The 22,106-nt window shown below is 36.2% G+C and overlaps 1 protein-coding gene across 4 annotated transcripts in view; it reads right to left on the minus strand.

Annotated features, from left to right (window-relative positions):
- The window catches only part of LOC143038134 (sialin-like), a 138,379-nt gene that overhangs the window by 32,333 nt on the left and 83,940 nt on the right, over positions 1-22,106 (minus strand). For all 4 annotated transcript variants that reach the window (XM_076207139.1, XM_076207138.1, XM_076207137.1 and 1 more), the window contains 2 exons: positions 21,546-21,646; positions 20,165-20,338 (listed from right to left, as the gene is read on the minus strand). In XM_076207139.1, the coding sequence (XP_076063254.1) occupies positions 20,165-20,338; positions 21,546-21,646 (275 nt within the window). The remainder of the gene's footprint in view (positions 1-20,164; positions 20,339-21,545; positions 21,647-22,106) is intronic.

The following is a 22,106-nucleotide window of genomic DNA, read 5'->3' on the forward strand; positions in this document are numbered from 1 at the left end:
TAGATTTCAGAGGTTCTGAAATAGATTTCAGGGAGTGCCGGAAAAACCTGTTCCTTGCAGTGATGTATCAGCTCTATGTAGGGCTAGAAACCAGATATCAGGGGGTACTACGCTACCAAGACCTGACTACAGGGAATACTGATGTTGGAAATGGTAAATATCCCTATTCTAGATAGCGTGGAAGCTTCTTTCAGTTAAACAAATCCGGCTGGTGCCAGATATATATTACAGCAAGTACGGCTACACCACTCCAGAATGGTTCAACAGTCTTAACACAGGCTTCTGTTTACACACGGCAGGTATTTACGTCAGCAAAACATGAGTTGGTTTTGTGCAACGCCTCACGTTTTCTAACTGAAGCATGCGTTTACCGTGCGTCGTTGCGTGTTTAATTAATTGTAGTATACGGGAAAGAATTTACGTTTGTATGATCCTTTCTTTCGTTAACTAGAGTGTGCGTGGGAAGGAGGCGTGTCCGCTTAAGGACAGACCCCCCCCCCCCAAATCATGCTCGCCTAAAATGGCTTGACAAAGAAACTGAAAAACGTATTGCTAAAAAAGACACAGGCTTATAAGAAATACAAGTGTTCTGGTGTACCTAACGACTATCAAAGTTAAGTGATATACAGAGGGATTTAAAAAAGATAAAAAAAAAAAAAGCGACAATATGAAATTAACATCGCTGATAAATCCAAAGAGAATCCCAAAAAATTCTATAGTTACATTAGAGATAAGAAAGTTATTAAGAATCAAATTGGCCCACTATTATCTGCTGACGGTCAACTTGAATATTTGAATGAAGGAATGTGTGGTATTTTAAACAACTATTTTAGCTCAGTATTCGTCAACAAAGCATCTCACACTGACATCCTAACCGAAGCCTGTGAAAAGACTCTCTACTGTAAATACAACTAAAGAAAAAAAATAAAAGGTGTATAGAAAAACTTAAAGTTAATAAAGCACCAGGGCCTGACAATTGTCATCCAAGAACCTTAAAGGAAATGAAAAACAAGATTGTTTTTTCCGTTAGCGGAACTGTCCCAAGAGAATGGAAGGTAGCTAACGTTACCCCCATATTCAGAGTGACAAAAAGAAACAAATGAACTACAGGCCAATAAGTTTAACTTCAATAATAGGAGAAATAATGGAAACTATCATCAGAGATACTATCGAACACCTTTTAGAAATAACTGTTTAATAAATGATAGCCAGCATGGATTCAGACACAAACGTTCCTGTGTGACTAAGAGGGGGTTCACACGCTCTAACGGTTGGTCGAACGCGGTTCGACAGACACGTGTTTAAAGTGATGTGTGAACGGGGTATTTGGTTGTCGAACATGTTGGTTAAACCCCAAATACCCCGTTCACACGTTCACACACGTGTAAACCCCTTCTAACATACTCGATTTCTACAACATTAATTTACGGTTTAACATAGAGATACATCTTCAAAACCAGTGTTTCTCTACTGGGAGTCCAGTCCTAACATGGGTCTGAAATTGCCATCCAGGGAGTATTTTTTTTTTTTTTTTTAATAAAAAAAATAAATAAATAAAAATGTCAACGGTCTAGAGCATTGGGGGTCTCCCATACCGTATGACCTTAGGGCAAAGGTGCCCCAGCGGCAGATGGGGTACCTACAAGCGTGGGCTTAACATCTTCCAAGGGAGCTGTAGAGCCAAAACGATTGGGAAACCTAAACTTTTCCGGGTGATGCATCCAGACATGGGCAACTGTGTGTATTTCACCATGGTTCGCCATGGTCTTCGATCACGCGTTGGGCTCGTGATGTATGTGTGTATTTACCTAGTTGTATTTACCTAGTTGTATTTTACGGGAAGGGGAGCTATGCTCGTGGGGTCCCGTCTTCATATCTCATTTTATCTAAACTATTTTTAAATTCATGTATTGTTTTTGCACACACCACTTTCTCATCTAACTTGTTCCAACTGTCTATTGCTCTGTGAGGAAAGCTGTTCTTTTTAAAATCTCTTCTATAGCTGTCTTTTTTTATTTTCTTTCCGTGTCCTCTTGTATTTCTGTCATCCCATTTTATCAGATTCTCTCTATCAGTAATTTCTATGCCTTTCATGATTCTGTAAATAGCTATCAAATCTCCTCTCTCTCTTCTTTGCTCCAGCGTCTGTAGTCCAAGTTTTTGTAGTCTCTCTTCATATGATAGTTTTGAGAGTGTTGGTGCCAATTTTGTAATTGCTCTTTGTATTCTTTCAAGTTTTTTTATACATTTTTTTGTACTTGGTGACCATATCGTTGCTGCATATTCCAATCTTGGTCTTATCAGGGTGATTAGGATTTTCCTCACCATTTCTTCATCCAGGTATGTAAATGCCACTTTGATTGTTCTTATTAAATTATAAGTTTCTCCAAAAATCTTATTTATATGTTTCTCAGGTGACATATTATTCATAACAATGACTCCCAGGTCCTTCTCATTTTCTACTTTTTTTATTCCTTCTTTTCCCAAATTATATGATCCTGTTATTCTGTTTTTGCTTTTTCCAAATTCCATTATACTACACTTTTTTGTATTGAACTCCATCTCCCACTTCCTACTCCATTCTTGTACTTTATTTAGATCTCTCTGTAGTGATTCACAATCTTCTTCAGTTTTCACTCTTTTCAGTAATTTTGCATCATCTGCAAAGAAGCTCATATAGCTTTCAATTCCTTCATCCATATCATTAATATATATAGCAAACATTATTGGGGCCAGAACTGTTCCCTGCGGGACACCGCTTATTACTTCATTCCATTTTGAGTGCTGATCTCTTATCACTACTCTCATTTTTCTTTCTTGCAAAAAGTCTTCCATCCAATTTAGCAATTTACCTTGTATTCCTCCTTCATATTCTAATTTCTTAAGCAACTTCTTATGTGGTACTTTGTCAAAAGCTTTTTTTAGGTCTAGAAATGCACAATCAGCCCATCCATCTCTTTCTTGTATTATATCTATTAGCCTTGAATAGAAACATATTAAATTGGTGACGCATGATCGTCCTTGTCTGAATCCAAATTGCCTTGGATTTAGTACGTTGTTTTTTTCCAAGTATTTTACCCATCTACTTTTGATAATTCTTTCACATATTTTTGCTATTGTACTTGTTAGAGAGACTGGTCTATAGTTGGTAGGTTCTTCTTTATTTCCTCCTTTATATATAGATACTATATTTGCTTTTTTCCAATCTTCTGGAACTTTTCCTTCTTTTAAGGAACTGCTTATTATGCTATGTATTTTGTCTGCCAGTTCATTCCTGCATTCTTTCAGAATCCAGTTTGCTATTTCATCTGGCCCATGCGATTTTCTGACATCAAAATTACCCAAGTGTGTCAATATTTCATTCTTTGTTACTTCTATTTCTTCCATAGGGGGGACTTTTTCCTTCCACTCAATCTCTTCAGGTTGTATATTTTCCCTTGTAAACACTGATTTAAAATGTTTGTTCATAATTTCTGCCATTTCCATTTCCTCAGTGTATTCAACTCCTCCTTGTCTTAATTTCTCTAAGTCTTGTTTGTTTTTCAGTTTATTGTTTACAAATCTGTAGAATAGTTTTGGTTGATCTTTACACTTTTCTATAACATCTTTTTCATATTTTCTTTTTTCCTCTCTGCACTTTTGTACATATTCATTTCTATAACCAGTATATATTTTCCATTTTTCAGGTCTTCTGTCTTTTTTCCATCTGTTCCAGGCTTTGTCTCTTTTGTCCTTTAACTCCCTACAACTTTTGTTGTACCAGCATTTTACATATTCTTTTTCTTGTTTTTGTCTTGGGACATACTTTTCCACTCCTTTTTTGTAAATTTTTGTCAAAATATTCCATTTCTCTTCCACTGTTGTTTCTTCTTTGTATATTTCTTCCCAGTTTTCTTGTTGGAAGAATTCTCTTATTTTATCAAAGTTTGTTTTTTCATACATCATTCTTCCTTTTCTATATTGTTCATTTCTTTTCATATATTTTTCTTCATTAAGTTCCAGTTCAACCAATATGTGGTCACTTTTACCTATTGGTGTTTTATATTCAATCTTGTCCACTATTCTAGGTTCAGATGTAATTATTAAGTCTAGCCTCGATGGTTCTTCTTCATTTCTATACCTAGTGTTCTCTTGTATTCATTGTGTCATTGAATGGTCAGTAATCATCTCAAGTAGAGCATTTCCCCATGAGTCATCACCACTCTTTACTGTCATTTCTTCCCAGCAGATTTCTTTGCAATTAAAGTCGCCCATCATAACTATTCTTCCTCCGTCTTCCATTATTTTAGTTAATGCTATCTTTGTGTCCTCTAACATACTTTTATGTTCACTCTCCTCCCATGAGGCTGTTTTCGGAGGCACATAATTGATCACAAATTTTCTGCTCTTCTTATCTCGGTCTTCCACTTCTATCATAATCATCTCTACTGTATTCTTTCCATATATGACACCTTTCACGTTTATATCCTTCTTAGTCAGGAACATAACTCCACCCCCTTGTTTTTTCTCTCTGTTTCTAATCCAATAATTGTATGTATCATGTCCTACACTGTTGGGTGGTAGTGGGCCTTTTAATTTTGTTTCTACAATTCCCATTATGTCCGGTTCTTTTTCTTTCAAATAATCATTCAGTTCATTCAATCCTGTTATCAATCCATCTATATTTGTGTAAGACACTCTTAGTTTTCTGCCACTTCCATTGTATTCTCTGTTTCCCTTATGTTTTTCTTTAGTATGTCGAACTGCTTTATTTTCATGTTCACTACTCTCCAATAGAATCTCTCTTTCTCTGACTCCGTTCTTTCCTCGTTTTTTGCCTTAGCTTCAATTCTTTTCTGCTTTTCTGCCTCTCTTTCCTCCTTATTCATTTCTCTTTTTATCCATACCTTTTTATATTGATCATTTGTTGCTAGTTTCCCTGTCTTGGATAGAATTTTCTCTGCTGTTGTTTGTGACCTGAATTTAATCTTAATTGGTCTGGTCTTATCTGTACTATATTTTCCGAGTCTGAATTTTTCCTCAATTTCCTTTATAATTTCTGGTTCATCTTCCTGGACTAATTTTAATAAACTGCTTACTCTTTCATTTTCCTCCTTGATTCTTGCAGTTCTATCTGGGTTATGTTTCTCTTCCATTCCTAATATAATTATACATTTCTTTTTGTCAGCTAATTCTCTTACTATATTCTCCTTCTGTCTCATCACTTTAATAACTGAGTCTTCATTATGTTCTTTCAATTGCTGTTTGACTATGTCAGTGAATGAAACCTTATTCCCTTCTTGAGTTATTCTCCAATTTTTAGCTTCTGTAGCTAGTTTCTCTCTGTTTTCATTACTATTCTTCTTCAATTTCTCATTCTCCTCCTTTACATTTCCTAACTGTCTTTTTAGGTCCTCTATTTCTTCAGTTAAGTTTCTGTTAGCCTTCTCTAGTTGTTCCAACCTTTCAATTCTTTGAAAAATGGAGTCTACGTTACCTAACTTACGCTCCAAGTCCTCGATCACCTTATCAACTCTCTCCTCTAGTCTTATCAGTCGGGGGGGGGGGGGTTGTGTCCCCCCCACCCTCTTTAAATCCCTGGAACATATTCTCGTCACTTTCTTCTGTATTGCTCCTCTCTATACTTCTAATCTTTACATTTTTATTAGACATTTGATCCTCGCTAAGTCTTTTGTTTACCTTCCGCTTGTCTGGCTGGTCAAAGTCTACTCCCTCCTCATTTCCTTCCATTTCCCTCAGTAATCCCTCCCCTTTTCCTCTTTCCCTACGTTCCCACTACTCCACGAGCAATTTCCCCCCCACCCTGCAAAAACACTAGGCACTTCTCTTTGCGTTGGGATCCACAGACTTCACTTTTCTTCAGAACGTCTTCTAAGCCGTCCATTCGTTGAAGTGTGTATTTACCTAGTTGTATTTACCTAGTTGTATTTTACGGGAAGGGGAGCTATGCTCGTGAGGTCCCGTCTTCATATCTCATTTTATCTAAACTATTTTTAAATTCATGTATTGTTTTTGCACACACCACTTTCTCATCTAACTTGTTCCAACTGTCTATTGCTCTGTGAGGAAAGCTGTTCTTTTTCAAATCTCTTCTATAGTTGTCTTTTTTTATTTTCTTTCCGTGTCCTCTTGTATTTCTGTCATCCCATTTTATCAGATTCTCTCTATCAGTAATTTCTATGCCTTTCATGATTCTGTAAATAGCTATCAAATCTCCTCTCTCTCTTCTTTGCTCTAGTGTCTGTAGTTTAAGTTTTTGTAGTCTCTCTTCATATGATAGTTTTGAGAGTGTTGGTGCCAGTTTAGTAATTGCTCTTTGTATTCTTTCAAGTTTTTTTATACATTTTTTTGTACTTGGTGACCATATCGTTGCTGCATATTCCAATCTTGGTCTTATCAGGGTGATTAGGATTTTCCTCACCATTTCTTCATCCAGGTATGTAAATGCCACTTTGATTGTTCTTATTAAATTATAAGTTTCTCCAAAAATCTTATTTATATGTTTCTCAGGTGACATATTATTCATAACAATGACTCCCAGGTCCCTCTCATTTTCTACTCTTTTTATTCCTTCTTCTCCCAAATTATATGATCCTGTTATTCTGTTTTTGCTTTTTCCAAATTCCATTATACTACACTTTTTTGTATTGAACTCCATCTCCCACTTCCTACTCCATTCTTGTACTTTATTTAGATCTCTCTGTAGTGATTCACAATCCTCTTCAGTTTTCACTCTTTTCAGTAATTTTGCATCATCTGCAAAGAAGCTCATATAGCTTTCAATTCCTTCATCCATATCATTAATATATATAGCAAACATTATTGGGGCCAGAACTGTTCCCTGCGGGACACCGCTTATTACTTCATTCCATTTTGAGTGCTGATCTCTTATCACTACTCTCATTTTTCTTTCTTGCAAAAAGTCTTCCATCCAATTTAGCAATTTACCTTGTATTCCTCCTTCATATTCTAATTTCTTAAGCAACTTCTTATGTGGTACTTTGTCAAAAGCTTTTTTTAGGTCTAGAAATGCACAATCAGCCCATCCATCTCTTTCTTGTATTATATCTATTAGTCTTGAATAGAAACATATTAAATTGGTGACGCATGATCGTCCTTGTCTGAATCCAAATTGCCTTGGATTTAGTACGTTGTTTTTTTCCAAGTATTTTACCCATCTACTTTTGATAATTCTTTCACATATTTTTGCTATTGTACTTGTTAGAGAGACTGGTCTATAGTTGGTAGGTTCTTCTTTATTTCCTCCTTTATATATAGGTACTATATTTGCTTTTTTCCAATCTTCTGGAACTTTTCCTTCTTTTAAGGAACTGCTTATTATGCTATGTATTTTGTCTGCCAGTTCATTCCTACATTCTTTCAGAATCCAGTTTGCTATTTCATCTGGCCCATGCGATTTTCTGACATCAAAATTACCCAAGTGTGTCAATATTTCATTCTTCGTTACTTCTATTTCTTCCATAGGGGGGACTTTTTCCTTCCACTCAATCTCTTCAGGTTGTATATTTTCCCTTGTAAACACTGATTTAAAATGTTTGTTCATAATTTCTGCCATTTCCATTTCCTCAGTGTATTCAACTCCTCCTTGTCTTAATTTCTCTAAGTCTTGTTTGTTTTTCAGTTTATTGTTTACAAATCTGTAGAATAGTTTTGGTTGATCTTTACACTTTTCTATAACATCTTTTTCATATTTTCTTTTTTCCTCTCTGCACTTTTGTACATATTCATTTCTATAACCAGTATATATTTTCCATTTTTCAGGTCTTCTGTCTTTTTTCCATCTGTTCCAGGCTTTGTCTCTTTTGTCCTTTAACTCCCTACAACTTTTGTTGTACCAGCATTTTACATATTCTTTTTCTTGTTTTTGTCTTGGGACATACTTTTCCACTCCTTTTTTGTAAATTTTTGTCAAAATATTCCATTTCTCTTCCACTGTTGTTTCTTCTTTGTATATTTCTTCCCAGTTTTCTTGTTGGAAGAATTCTCTTATTTTATCAAAGTTTGTTTTTTCATACATCATTCTTCCTTTTCTATATTGTTCATTTCTTTTCATATATTTTTCTTCATTAAGTTCCAGTTCAACCAATATGTGGTCACTTTTACCTATTGGTGTTTTATATTCAATCTTGTCCACTATTCTAGGTTCAGATGTAATTATTAAGTCTAGCCTCGATGGTTCTTCTTCATTTCTATACCTAGTGTTCTCTTGTATTCATTGTGTCATTGAATGGTCAGTAATCATCTCAAGTAGAGCATTTCCCCATGAGTCATCACCACTCTTTACTGTCATTTCTTCCCAGCAGATTTCTTTGCAATTAAAGTCGCCCATCATAACTATTCTTCCTCCGTCTTCCATTATTTTAGTTAATGCTATCTTTGTGTCCTCTAACATACTTTTATGTTCACTCTCCTCCCATGAGGCTGTTTTCGGAGGCACATAATTGATCACAAATTTTCTGCTCTTCTTATCTCGGTCTTCCACTTCTATCATAATCATCTCTACTGTATTCTTTCCATATATGACACCTTTCACGTTTATATCCTTCTTAGTCAGGAACATAACTCCACCCCCTTGTTTTTTCTCTCTGTTTCTAATCCAATAATTGTATGTATCATGTCCTACACTGTTGGGTGGTAGTGGGCCTTTTAATTTTGTTTCTACAATTCCCATTATGTCCGGTTCTTTTTCTTTCAAATAATCATTCAGTTCATTCAATCCTGTTATCAATCCATCTATATTTGTGTAAGACACTCTTAGTTTTCTGCCACTTCCATTGTATTCTCTGTTTCCCTTATGTTTTTCTTTAGTATGTCGAACTGCTTTATTTTCATGTTCACTACTCTCCAATAGAATCTCTCTTTCTCTGACTCCGTTCTTTCCTCGTTTTTTGCCTTAGCTTCAATTCTTTTCTGCTTTTCTGCCTCTCTTTCCTCCTTATTCATTTCTCTTTTTATCCATACCTTTTTATATTGATCATTTGTTGCTAGTTTCCCTGTCTTGGATAGAATTTTCTCTGCTGTTGTTTGTGACCTGAATTTAATCTTAATTGGTCTGGTCTTATCTGTACTATATTTTCCGAGTCTGAATTTTTCCTCAATTTCCTTTATAATTTCTGGTTCATCTTCCTGGACTAATTTTAATAAACTGCTTACTCTTTCATTTTCCTCCTTGATTCTTGCAGTTCTATCTGGGTTATGTTTCTCTTCCATTCCTAATATAATTATACATTTCTTTTTGTCAGCTAATTCTCTTACTATATTCTCCTTCTGTCTCATCACTTTAATAACTGAGTCTTCATTATGTTCTTTCAATTGCTGTTTGACTATGTCAGTGAATGAAACCTTATTCCCTTCTTGAGTTATTCTCCAATTTTTAGCTTCTGTAGCTAGTTTCTCTCTGTTTTCATTACTATTCTTCTTCAATTTCTCATTCTCCTCCTTTACATTTCCTAACTGTCTTTTTAGGTCCTCTATTTCTTCAGTTAAGTTTCTGTTAGCCTTCTCTAGTTGTTCCAACCTTTCAATTCTTTGAAAAATGGAGTCTACGTTACCTAACTTACGCTCCAAGTCCTCGATCACCTTATCAACTCTCTCCTCTAGTCTTATCAGTCGGGGGGGGGGGGGGGGGGGGGGCCCCCGGGGGCCCCCCCACCCTCTTTAAATCCCTGGAACATATTCTCGTCACTTTCTTCTGTATTGCTCCTCTCTATACTTCTAATCTTTACATTTTTATTAGACATTTGATCCTCGCTAAGTCTTTTGTTTACCTTCCGCTTGTCTGGCTGGTCAAAGTCTACTCCCTCCTCATTTCCTTCCATTTCCCTCAGTAATCCCTCCCCTTTTCCTCTTTCCCTACGTTCCCACTACTCCACGAGCAATTTCCCCCCCACCCTGCAAAAACACTAGGCACTTCTCTTTGCGTTGGGATCCACAGACTTCACTTTTCTTCAGAACGTCTTCTAAGCCGTCCATTCGTTGAAGTGTGTATTTACCTAGTTGTATTTACCTAGTTGTATTTTACGGGAAGGGGAGCTATGCTCGTGAGGTCCCGTCTTCATATCTCATTTTATCTAAACTATTTTTAAATTCATGTATTGTTTTTGCACACACCACTTTCTCATCTAACTTGTTCCAACTGTCTATTGCTCTGTGAGGAAAGCTGTTCTTTTTCAAATCTCTTCTATAGTTGTCTTTTTTTATTTTCTTTCCGTGTCCTCTTGTATTTCTGTCATCCCATTTTATCAGATTCTCTCTATCAGTAATTTCTATGCCTTTCATGATTCTGTAAATAGCTATCAAATCTCCTCTCTCTCTTCTTTGCTCTAGTGTCTGTAGTTTAAGTTTTTGTAGTCTCTCTTCATATGATAGTTTTGAGAGTGTTGGTGCCAGTTTAGTAATTGCTCTTTGTATTCTTTCAAGTTTTTTTATACATTTTTTTGTACTTGGTGACCATATCGTTGCTGCATATTCCAATCTTGGTCTTATCAGGGTGATTAGGATTTTCCTCACCATTTCTTCATCCAGGTATGTAAATGCCACTTTGATTGTTCTTATTAAATTATAAGTTTCTCCAAAAATCTTATTTATATGTTTCTCAGGTGACATATTATTCATAACAATGACTCCCAGGTCCCTCTCATTTTCTACTCTTTTTATTCCTTCTTCTCCCAAATTATATGATCCTGTTATTCTGTTTTTGCTTTTTCCAAATTCCATTATACTACACTTTTTTGTATTGAACTCCATCTCCCACTTCCTACTCCATTCTTGTACTTTATTTAGATCTCTCTGTAGTGATTCACAATCCTCTTCAGTTTTCACTCTTTTCAGTAATTTTGCATCATCTGCAAAGAAGCTCATATAGCTTTCAATTCCTTCATCCATATCATTAATATATATAGCAAACATTATTGGGGCCAGAACTGTTCCCTGCGGGACACCGCTTATTACTTCATTCCATTTTGAGTGCTGATCTCTTATCACTACTCTCATTTTTCTTTCTTGCAAAAAGTCTTCCATCCAATTTAGCAATTTACCTTGTATTCCTCCTTCATATTCTAATTTCTTAAGCAACTTCTTATGTGGTACTTTGTCAAAAGCTTTTTTTAGGTCTAGAAATGCACAATCAGCCCATCCATCTCTTTCTTGTATTATATCTATTAGTCTTGAATAGAAACATATTAAATTGGTGACGCATGATCGTCCTTGTCTGAATCCAAATTGCCTTGGATTTAGTACGTTGTTTTTTTCCAAGTATTTTACCCATCTACTTTTGATAATTCTTTCACATATTTTTGCTATTGTACTTGTTAGAGAGACTGGTCTATAGTTGGTAGGTTCTTCTTTATTTCCTCCTTTATATATAGGTACTATATTTGCTTTTTTCCAATCTTCTGGAACTTTTCCTTCTTTTAAGGAACTGCTTATTATGCTATGTATTTTGTCTGCCAGTTCATTCCTACATTCTTTCAGAATCCAGTTTGCTATTTCATCTGGCCCATGCGATTTTCTGACATCAAAATTACCCAAGTGTGTCAATATTTCATTCTTCGTTACTTCTATTTCTTCCATAGGGGGGACTTTTTCCTTCCACTCAATCTCTTCAGGTTGTATATTTTCCCTTGTAAACACTGATTTAAAATGTTTGTTCATAATTTCTGCCATTTCCATTTCCTCAGTGTATTCAACTCCTCCTTGTCTTAATTTCTCTAAGTCTTGTTTGTTTTTCAGTTTATTGTTTACAAATCTGTAGAATAGTTTTGGTTGATCTTTACACTTTTCTATAACATCTTTTTCATATTTTCTTTTTTCCTCTCTGCACTTTTGTACATATTCATTTCTATAACCAGTATATATTTTCCATTTTTCAGGTCTTCTGTCTTTTTTCCATCTGTTCCAGGCTTTGTCTCTTTTGTCCTTTAACTCCCTACAACTTTTGTTGTACCAGCATTTTACATATTCTTTTTCTTGTTTTTGTCTTGGGACATACTTTTCCACTCCTTTTTTGTAAATTTTTGTCAAAATATTCCATTTCTCTTCCACTGTTGTTTCTTCTTTGTATATTTCTTCCCAGTTTTCTTGTTGGAAGAATTCTCTTATTTTATCAAAGTTTGTTTTTTCATACATCATTCTTCCTTTTCTATATTGTTCATTTCTTTTCATATATTTTTCCTCATTAAGTTCCAGTTCAACCAATATGTGGTCACTTTTACCTATTGGTGTTTTATATTCAATCTTGTCCACTATTCTAGGTTCAGATGTAATTATTAAGTCTAGCCTCGATGGTTCTTCTTCATTTCTATACCTAGTGTTCTCTTGTATTCATTGTGTCATTGAATGGTCAGTAATCATCTCAAGTAGAGCATTTCCCCATGAGTCATCACCACTCTTTACTGTCATTTCTTCCCAGCAGATTTCTTTGCAATTAAAGTCGCCCATCATAACTATTCTTCCTCCGTCTTCCATTATTTTAGTTAATGCTATCTTTGTGTCCTCTAACATACTTTTATGTTCACTCTCCTCCCATGAGGCTGTTTTCGGAGGCACATAATTGATCACAAATTTTCTGCTCTTCTTATCTCGGTCTTCCACTTCTATCATAATCATCTCTACTGTATTCTTTCCATATATGACACCTTTCACGTTTATATCCTTCTTAGTCAGGAACATAACTCCACCCCCTTGTTTTTTCTCTCTGTTTCTAATCCAATAATTGTATGTATCATGTCCTACACTGTTGGGTGGTAGTGGGCCTTTTAATTTTGTTTCTACAATTCCCATTATGTCCGGTTCTTTTTCTTTCAAATAATCATTCAGTTCATTCAATCCTGTTATCAATCCATCTATATTTGTGTAAGACACTCTTAGTTTTCTGCCACTTCCATTGTATTCTCTGTTTCCCTTATGTTTTTCTTTAGTATGTCGAACTGCTTTATTTTCATGTTCACTACTCTCCAATAGAATCTCTCTTTCTCTGACTCCGTTCTTTCCTCGTTTTTTGCCTTAGCTTCAATTCTTTTCTGCTTTTCTGCCTCTCTTTCCTCCTTATTCATTTCTCTTTTTATCCATACCTTTTTATATTGATCATTTGTTGCTAGTTTCCCTGTCTTGGATAGAATTTTCTCTGCTGTTGTTTGTGACCTGAATTTAATCTTAATTGGTCTGGTCTTATCTGTACTATATTTTCCGAGTCTGAATTTTTCCTCAATTTCCTTTATAATTTCTGGTTCATCTTCCTGGACTAATTTTAATAAACTGCTTACTCTTTCATTTTCCTCCTTGATTCTTGCAGTTCTATCTGGGTTATGTTTCTCTTCCATTCCTAATATAATTATACATTTCTTTTTGTCAGCTAATTCTCTTACTATATTCTCCTTCTGTCTCATCACTTTAATAACTGAGTCTTCATTATGTTCTTTCAATTGCTGTTTGACTATGTCAGTGAATGAAACCTTATTCCCTTCTTGAGTTATTCTCCAATTTTTAGCTTCTGTAGCTAGTTTCTCTCTGTTTTCATTACTATTCTTCTTCAATTTCTCATTCTCCTCCTTTACATTTCCTAACTGTCTTTTTAGGTCCTCTATTTCTTCAGTTAAGTTTCTGTTAGCCTTCTCTAGTTGTTCCAACCTTTCAATTCTTTGAAAAATGGAGTCTACGTTACCTAACTTACGCTCCAAGTCCTCGATCACCTTATCAACTCTCTCCTCTAGTCTTATCAGTCGGGGGGGGGGGGGGGGGGGTTGTGTCCCCCCCACCCTCTTTAAATCCCTGGAACATATTCTCGTCACTTTCTTCTGTATTGCTCCTCTCTATACTTCTAATCTTTACATTTTTATTAGACATTTGATCCTCGCTAAGTCTTTTGTTTACCTTCCGCTTGTCTGGCTGGTCAAAGTCTACTCCCTCCTCATTTCCTTCCATTTCCCTCAGTAATCCCTCCCCTTTTCCTCTTTCCCTACGTTCCCACTACTCCACGAGCAATTTCCCCCCCACCCTGCAAAAACACTAGGCACTTCTCTTTGCGTTGGGATCCACAGACTTCACTTTTCTTCAGAACGTCTTCTAAGCCGTCCATTCGTTGAAGTGTGTATTTACCTAGTTGTATTTACCTAGTTGTATTTTACGGGAAGGGGAGCTATGCTCGTGAGGTCCCGTCTTCATATCTCATTTTATCTAAACTATTTTTAAATTCATGTATTGTTTTTGCACACACCACTTTCTCATCTAACTTGTTCCAACTGTCTATTGCTCTGTGAGGAAAGCTGTTCTTTTTCAAATCTCTTCTATAGTTGTCTTTTTTTATTTTCTTTCCGTGTCCTCTTGTATTTCTGTCATCCCATTTTATCAGATTCTCTCTATCAGTAATTTCTATGCCTTTCATGATTCTGTAAATAGCTATCAAATCTCCTCTCTCTCTTCTTTGCTCTAGTGTCTGTAGTTTAAGTTTTTGTAGTCTCTCTTCATATGATAGTTTTGAGAGTGTTGGTGCCAGTTTAGTAATTGCTCTTTGTATTCTTTCAAGTTTTTTTATACATTTTTTTGTACTTGGTGACCATATCGTTGCTGCATATTCCAATCTTGGTCTTATCAGGGTGATTAGGATTTTCCTCACCATTTCTTCATCCAGGTATGTAAATGCCACTTTGATTGTTCTTATTAAATTATAAGTTTCTCCAAAAATCTTATTTATATGTTTCTCAGGTGACATATTATTCATAACAATGACTCCCAGGTCCCTCTCATTTTCTACTCTTTTTATTCCTTCTTCTCCCAAATTATATGATCCTGTTATTCTGTTTTTGCTTTTTCCAAATTCCATTATACTACACTTTTTTGTATTGAACTCCATCTCCCACTTCCTACTCCATTCTTGTACTTTATTTAGATCTCTCTGTAGTGATTCACAATCCTCTTCAGTTTTCACTCTTTTCAGTAATTTTGCATCATCTGCAAAGAAGCTCATATAGCTTTCAATTCCTTCATCCATATCATTAATATATATAGCAAACATTATTGGGGCCAGAACTGTTCCCTGCGGGACACCGCTTATTACTTCATTCCATTTTGAGTGCTGATCTCTTATCACTACTCTCATTTTTCTTTCTTGCAAAAAGTCTTCCATCCAATTTAGCAATTTACCTTGTATTCCTCCTTCATATTCTAATTTCTTAAGCAACTTCTTATGTGGTACTTTGTCAAAAGCTTTTTTTAGGTCTAGAAATGCACAATCAGCCCATCCATCTCTTTCTTGTATTATATCTATTAGTCTTGAATAGAAACATATTAAATTGGTGACGCATGATCGTCCTTGTCTGAATCCAAATTGCCTTGGATTTAGTACGTTGTTTTTTTCCAAGTATTTTACCCATCTACTTTTGATAATTCTTTCACATATTTTTGCTATTGTACTTGTTAGAGAGACTGGTCTATAGTTGGTAGGTTCTTCTTTATTTCCTCCTTTATATATAGGTACTATATTTGCTTTTTTCCAATCTTCTGGAACTTTTCCTTCTTTTAAGGAACTGCTTATTATGCTATGTATTTTGTCTGCCAGTTCATTCCTACATTCTTTCAGAATCCAGTTTGCTATTTCATCTGGCCCATGCGATTTTCTGACATCAAAATTACCCAAGTGTGTCAATATTTCATTCTTCGTTACTTCTATTTCTTCCATAGGGGGGACTTTTTCCTTCCACTCAATCTCTTCAGGTTGTATATTTTCCCTTGTAAACACTGATTTAAAATGTTTGTTCATAATTTCTGCCATTTCCATTTCCTCAGTGTATTCAACTCCTCCTTGTCTTAATTTCTCTAAGTCTTGTTTGTTTTTCAGTTTATTGTTTACAAATCTGTAGAATAGTTTTGGTTGATCTTTACACTTTTCTATAACATCTTTTTCATATTTTCTTTTTTCCTCTCTGCACTTTTGTACATATTCATTTCTATAACCAGTATATATTTTCCATTTTTCAGGTCTTCTGTCTTTTTTCCATCTGTTCCAGGCTTTGTCTCTTTTGTCCTTTAACTCCCTACAACTTTTGTTGTACCAGCATTTTACATATTCTTTTTCTTGTTTTTGTCTTGGGACATACTTTTCCACTCCTTTTTTGTAAATTTTTGTCAAAATATTCCATTTCTCTTCCACTGTTGTTTCTTCTTTGTATATTTCTTCCCAGTTTTCTTGTTGGAAGAATTCTCTTATTTTATCAAAGTTTGTTTTTTCATACATCATTCTTCCTTTTCTATATTGTTCATTTCTTTTCATATATTTTTCTTCATTAAGTTCCAGTTCAACCAATATGTGGTCACTTTTACCTATTGGTGTTTTATATTCAATCTTGTCCACTATTCTAGGTTCAGATGTAATTATTAAGTCTAGCCTCGATGGTTCTTCTTCATTTCTATACCTAGTGTTCTCTTGTATCCATTGTGTCATTGAATGGTCAGTAATCATCTCAAGTAGAGCATTTCCCCATGAGTCATCACCACTCTTTACTGTCATTTCTTCCCAGCAGATTTCTTTGCAATTAAAGTCGCCCATCATAACTATTCTTCCTCCGTCTTCCATTATTTTAGTTAATGCTATCTTTGTGTCCTCTAACATACTTTTATGTTCACTCTCCCATGAGGCTGTTTTCGGAGGCACATAATTGATCACAAATTTTCTGCTCTTCTTATCTCGGTCTTCCACTTCTATCATAATCATCTCTACTGTATTCTTTCCATATATGACACCTTTCACGTTTATATCCTTCTTAGTCAGGAACATAACTCCACCCCCTTGTTTTTTCTCTCTGTTTCTAATCCAATAATTGTATGTATCATGTCCTACACTGTTGGGTGGTAGTGGGCCTTTTAATTTTGTTTCTACAATTCCCATTATGTCCGGTTCTTTTTCTTTCAAATAATCATTCAGTTCATTCAATCCTGTTATCAATCCATCTATATTTGTGTAAGACACTCTTAGTTTTCTGCCACTTCCATTGTATTCTCTGTTTCCCTTATGTTTTTCTTTAGTATGTCGAACTGCTTTATTTTCATGTTCACTACTCTCCAATAGAATCTCTCTTTCTCTGACTCCGTTCTTTCCTCGTTTTTTGCCTTAGCTTCAATTCTTTTCTGCTTTTCTGCCTCTCTTTCCTCCTTATTCATTTCTCTTTTTATCCATACCTTTTTATATTGATCATTTGTTGCTAGTTTCCCTGTCTTGGATAGAATTTTCTCTGCTGTTGTTTGTGACCTGAATTTAATCTTAATTGGTCTGGTCTTATCTGTACTATATTTTCCGAGTCTGAATTTTTCCTCAATTTCCTTTATAATTTCTGGTTCATCTTCCTGGACTAATTTTAATAAACTGCTTACTCTTTCATTTTCCTCCTTGATTCTTGCAGTTCTATCTGGGTTATGTTTCTCTTCCATTCCTAATATAATTATACATTTCTTTTTGTCAGCTAATTCTCTTACTATATTCTCCTTCTGTCTCATCACTTTAATAACTGAGTCTTCATTATGTTCTTTCAATTGCTGTTTGACTATGTCAGTGAATGAAACCTTATTCCCTTCTTGAGTTATTCTCCAATTTTTAGCTTCTGTAGCTAGTTTCTCTCTGTTTTCATTACTATTCTTCTTCAATTTCTCATTCTCCTCCTTTACATTTCCTAACTGTCTTTTTAGGTCCTCTATTTCTTCAGTTAAGTTTCTGTTAGCCTTCTCTAGTTGTTCCAACCTTTCAATTCTTTGAAAAATGGAGTCTACGTTACCTAACTTACGCTCCAAGTCCTCGATCACCTTATCAACTCTCTCCTCTAGTCTTATCAGTCGGGGGGGGGGGGGGTTGTGTCCCCCCCACCCTCTTTAAATCCCTGGAACATATTCTCGTCACTTTCTTCTGTATTGCTCCTCTCTATACTTCTAATCTTTACATTTTTATTAGACATTTGATCCTCGCTAAGTCTTTTGTTTACCTTCCGCTTGTCTGGCTGGTCAAAGTCTACTCCCTCCTCATTTCCTTCCATTTCCCTCAGTAATCCCTCCCCTTTTCCTCTTTCCCTACGTTCCCACTACTCCACGAGCAATTTCCCCCCCCACCCTGCAAAAACACTAGGCACTTCTCTTTGCGTTGGGATCCACAGACTTCACTTTTCTTCAGAACGTCTTCTAAGCCGTCCATTCGTTGAAGTGTGTGTGTGTGTGTGTGTGTGTGTGTGTGTGTGTGTGTGTGTGTGTGTGTGTGTGTGTGTGTGTTTACCTAGTTGTATTTCACGGGAAGGGGAGCTATGCTCGTGGTATCCCGTCTTCATATCTCATTTAATCTAGACTGTTTTTAAATTCATGTATTGTTTTTGCACACACCACTTTCTCATCTAACTTATTCCAAACATCTATTACCCTGTGGGGAAAGCTGTTCTTTTTCAGGTCTCTTCTATAACTGTCTTTCTTGATTTTCTTTCCATGCCCTGTGTGTGTGTGTGTGTGTGTGTGTGTGTGTGTGTGTGTGTGTGTGTGTGTGTGTGTGTGTGTGTGTGTGTGTGTGATTCACCATGGTCTTGAGTCACGTGTTGGACTCGTGATCGACAACTATTTCCCTCCTAAAAGAGAGCTCAGAGCTCATATATGACGATCTATAGGTAATGCTGTGACCTTACACGCACATACCCAACTCCCCGTCCACAAGAGTTGGAGTAACAACCCGCAGCGTAGTGATACTGAAATTATTTCAGCCTTGGAGGGATTCCAACCCGGACCGCCTTAGTGGCTGCCGGGAACTCTATCCAACTGCGCCATCAACTCATTTGTGTGTGTGGGGGGGGGGGGGGCACGTCCGTTCTAAAACAGCCGAATCAATATTCTTTCATGAGAATTCCTCAAAATCGTACCAGTAAAAACATATATAATAATAATAATAATAATAATAATAATAATAATAATAATAATAGTAATAATGATAATAATAATAATAAAAATAATAATAATACATACATACACCATACACCAAAGGTATAATAATAATAATAATAATAATAATAATAATAATAATAATAACTCAGCCAGACGGTCGGTGAACACGAGTCAACACATCGCCACTCACATTGCAACCAATAAATGTCCAGACCTGCTGTTTCCTGTTGCACCAGGTAGGCACGTAGTTACCTTGTTCCACATTACCACAACAGCAGCCGTATGGTGCACATTACCCATTACTTCCTTCCCTAGCCCACATAAATCCAACTATACCAATACGATCACCGAGCCAGCGCCATCTTTCCTGCTATCCTTCGGCAATAAATGTTTGCTTATCGGCTATGCAGGGACGCAGTAGCTTTCTTTCTTTGCAGGAACCCGCACCATACAGTTTGAAAACTGTGCAACCGTTTTGGACCTCAGATTTTTTAAAGCCTGCCGTACAAAAATATACAGGCTATGATAATATCAAAATATTTGTCTGAAGACAAACATCTAGTTTCAGAATCCTGGACGTGATTGGTTAAGTGTCGACGTTGTTGGGGTTTCGCGGGAAAACTGCGTGAACTGGGACTAAGCTCCTCCCCTTTCCGATACGCGTATATTAATACTGCAATGCCTACCATAGGATCACACCAGTACTGTATATCATAAATATATATGAAGAACGGCACGCGCTCGCAAACAATACAAGTATATAAACTGTCAGTATGTCCAAAATAAATTAAATACTGAATAAGAAGTGCGACGTGAGGAAGGAAAGATTTACACGTGAACAGAAAGTAATAGTATAATTATAGTAGGATGTGAGATAGAGAGCTGCTGCAACTGACTAGCAATGCGTGTACCTCAGGATGCTGAGTTGCTAAGTACTGCATGATTATAGTGTACTTTCAATAGGGATACGCGAATATTAGGAATATTGGATGAGAAACATGGAACAGAGACTGCGAATTAGAATGGAGATAAAAATGAAAATTACTAAGAAGCAAAGAAAAGGCGCAGTAAAGTTAGATGGTTGGGGTTTAGAAAACGAGTATCGAGAACGCACGTACACACGCGCGCGCACGTGCAGTGTGAGGTGAAATTGGAACTAACATTTCAGTGATCTTAGAGACATTGAAACTAAAATTTCACAGTGATTTTAGAGGCAAAAGGCTGACCGAGAGATGCAGTGACCTACCATAAGGTTCTCCTTTTTCATGACCTTGCCGCAGGCGTCAGTGAGAGGAGCAGAGTCGTTGGCGGACACGATGGTCGTATTGAGAGCGTGTCCATCCTGAACTTCTTCATGGGGGTCATCAGCATGGTGGTCTCCGTGACCTTTCGATAATTCGGCCACTGCAGTATGGTTGACCTGAAGATGAACAAGAGATGATGTTACTATGTGCGCCAACTGAGGTAAGACTGTATCAAGGTCTAAATATACTCTTAGATCTTGGACTGTATAAGAAGAGGAGTCCTGGGTCCGTATATATATATATATATATATATATATATATATATATATATATATATATATATATATATATATATATATATATATATTATATATATATATATATATATATATAAAGAAAATAAAATAAAAAAAGAGAATAGTCTACCCATGAATTATGGAGATTTTTTCTTAGCCAACACAGAAAACAGGGTTTTGATCAATGAAGACCTTGTTCTGATCTACATTCGATCTTATCCCAAATAAAATTATATTTTTATTTCAGCTTATATCTACCGCAAAGCGAGGTAGCTAGGCATGGCAGCAGGCCATCCACAGTCTTTTCGCTTCCATTTCTACAACAGGGTTTTGTGTAACCACAGAGTTAGGTGTCTTAACTATACTTTTCCTTCCTGAGTGTATAAGAACCAAACCAAACTAAAAAATACAACTTGTTCCGTTTGCCCTTCTGAAGGCTATGAACCGGTGTGTACCATTGTATCGTTGGATAGAATGTTAAATAATGCTTCTGTAACAAAGCTAATGGTTTTACTGCCTTTAAATCTAATACTCAAAGATCCTTTTGCAGTACAATGATTATATGAGATTAATTTATGTCCAAAGCCTCCATATGAGGATCTGGGCATAAAATAAATCAACGTCGTCGGCCATAAGACCCAGTGATCTGAATGGATCATTAGGAGTTGATTGCGAATTATAAATGACACGAAGTTACAAACTATTTACTGAGTGTTAGCTGAATCATATATAAAAACATGACTCCATTTCTTTTGTGTTCCCTGTTATGAAAGATTCCACAATTTTCCCCAATTGTACAAGACTGGTGGCACATTTCTGTATAGGGTACTACTAACTACATAGGTTTTAAGCAATCAATGATTTAGGGGCTTCAGTAAAACCCATCCTGAATTTTGCACATATTTTATGACTATAGATTAATGATATATCAAAGAAGAAGGCTGAGCGTGTTTTATCTTTACTATCAAGAATGGAAGCGCCATTTACCGACGACAAAGTACAAATACAATGGAGACAACTGGGCAATTATCTGTTTACTCTGTAAACTAACCACCAACACCAAGAGTCCCCATGCAAGACAACTCACCATTGCCATAATGGCTACACTGAAGTTGACCTTCAGGCCGTAGACAACCATGAACCCGACGCAACCCAGTACAGCAACAACCCATCTTGTTGCGATGCAATCTGCAATGAAAGAAAGAAACATGTCAGAGAGCGATAAGCTATGCTAGTTTAGTTTAAAATCTACTGTAGGTAACCTCTACCTTGGTGGGGATCAACCCATCCGTGACTGGCGACCTCCAGGTACCTGCAACAGAGATTTTGTGTTGCTGCCTGGGCAGGACAGGAGAAGAGCCGATTAGTGAGACGTTTAGGGGATGGTTCAAGGAAGAAATGAGGCAGTCCACTGTTGGTGGACAAATACACAAGTGAGGAAATAAGGTGAGGAAGAATCTTACTCTGGGTAGAATACCTGCCGTAAAAAGGTACTAAACTAGCTCTGTGTGTTTTGTCTGTGCGAGGCACCAGACTTGCAGGACTGGTTACAAACTTGCATAGTGTTTACGTATTATGAGATCTGAGGCGCCCATATTTGTGTCCATCCCCTGGGATATTAGGATCTTTGGTCATCCGCACGTAAAAC

This window comes from Oratosquilla oratoria, chromosome 23, assembly GCF_046742065.1.
Source record: "Oratosquilla oratoria isolate Oo_2021 chromosome 23, ASM4674206v1, whole genome shotgun sequence".
Taxonomy (NCBI): domain Eukaryota; kingdom Metazoa; phylum Arthropoda; class Malacostraca; order Stomatopoda; family Squillidae; genus Oratosquilla; species Oratosquilla oratoria.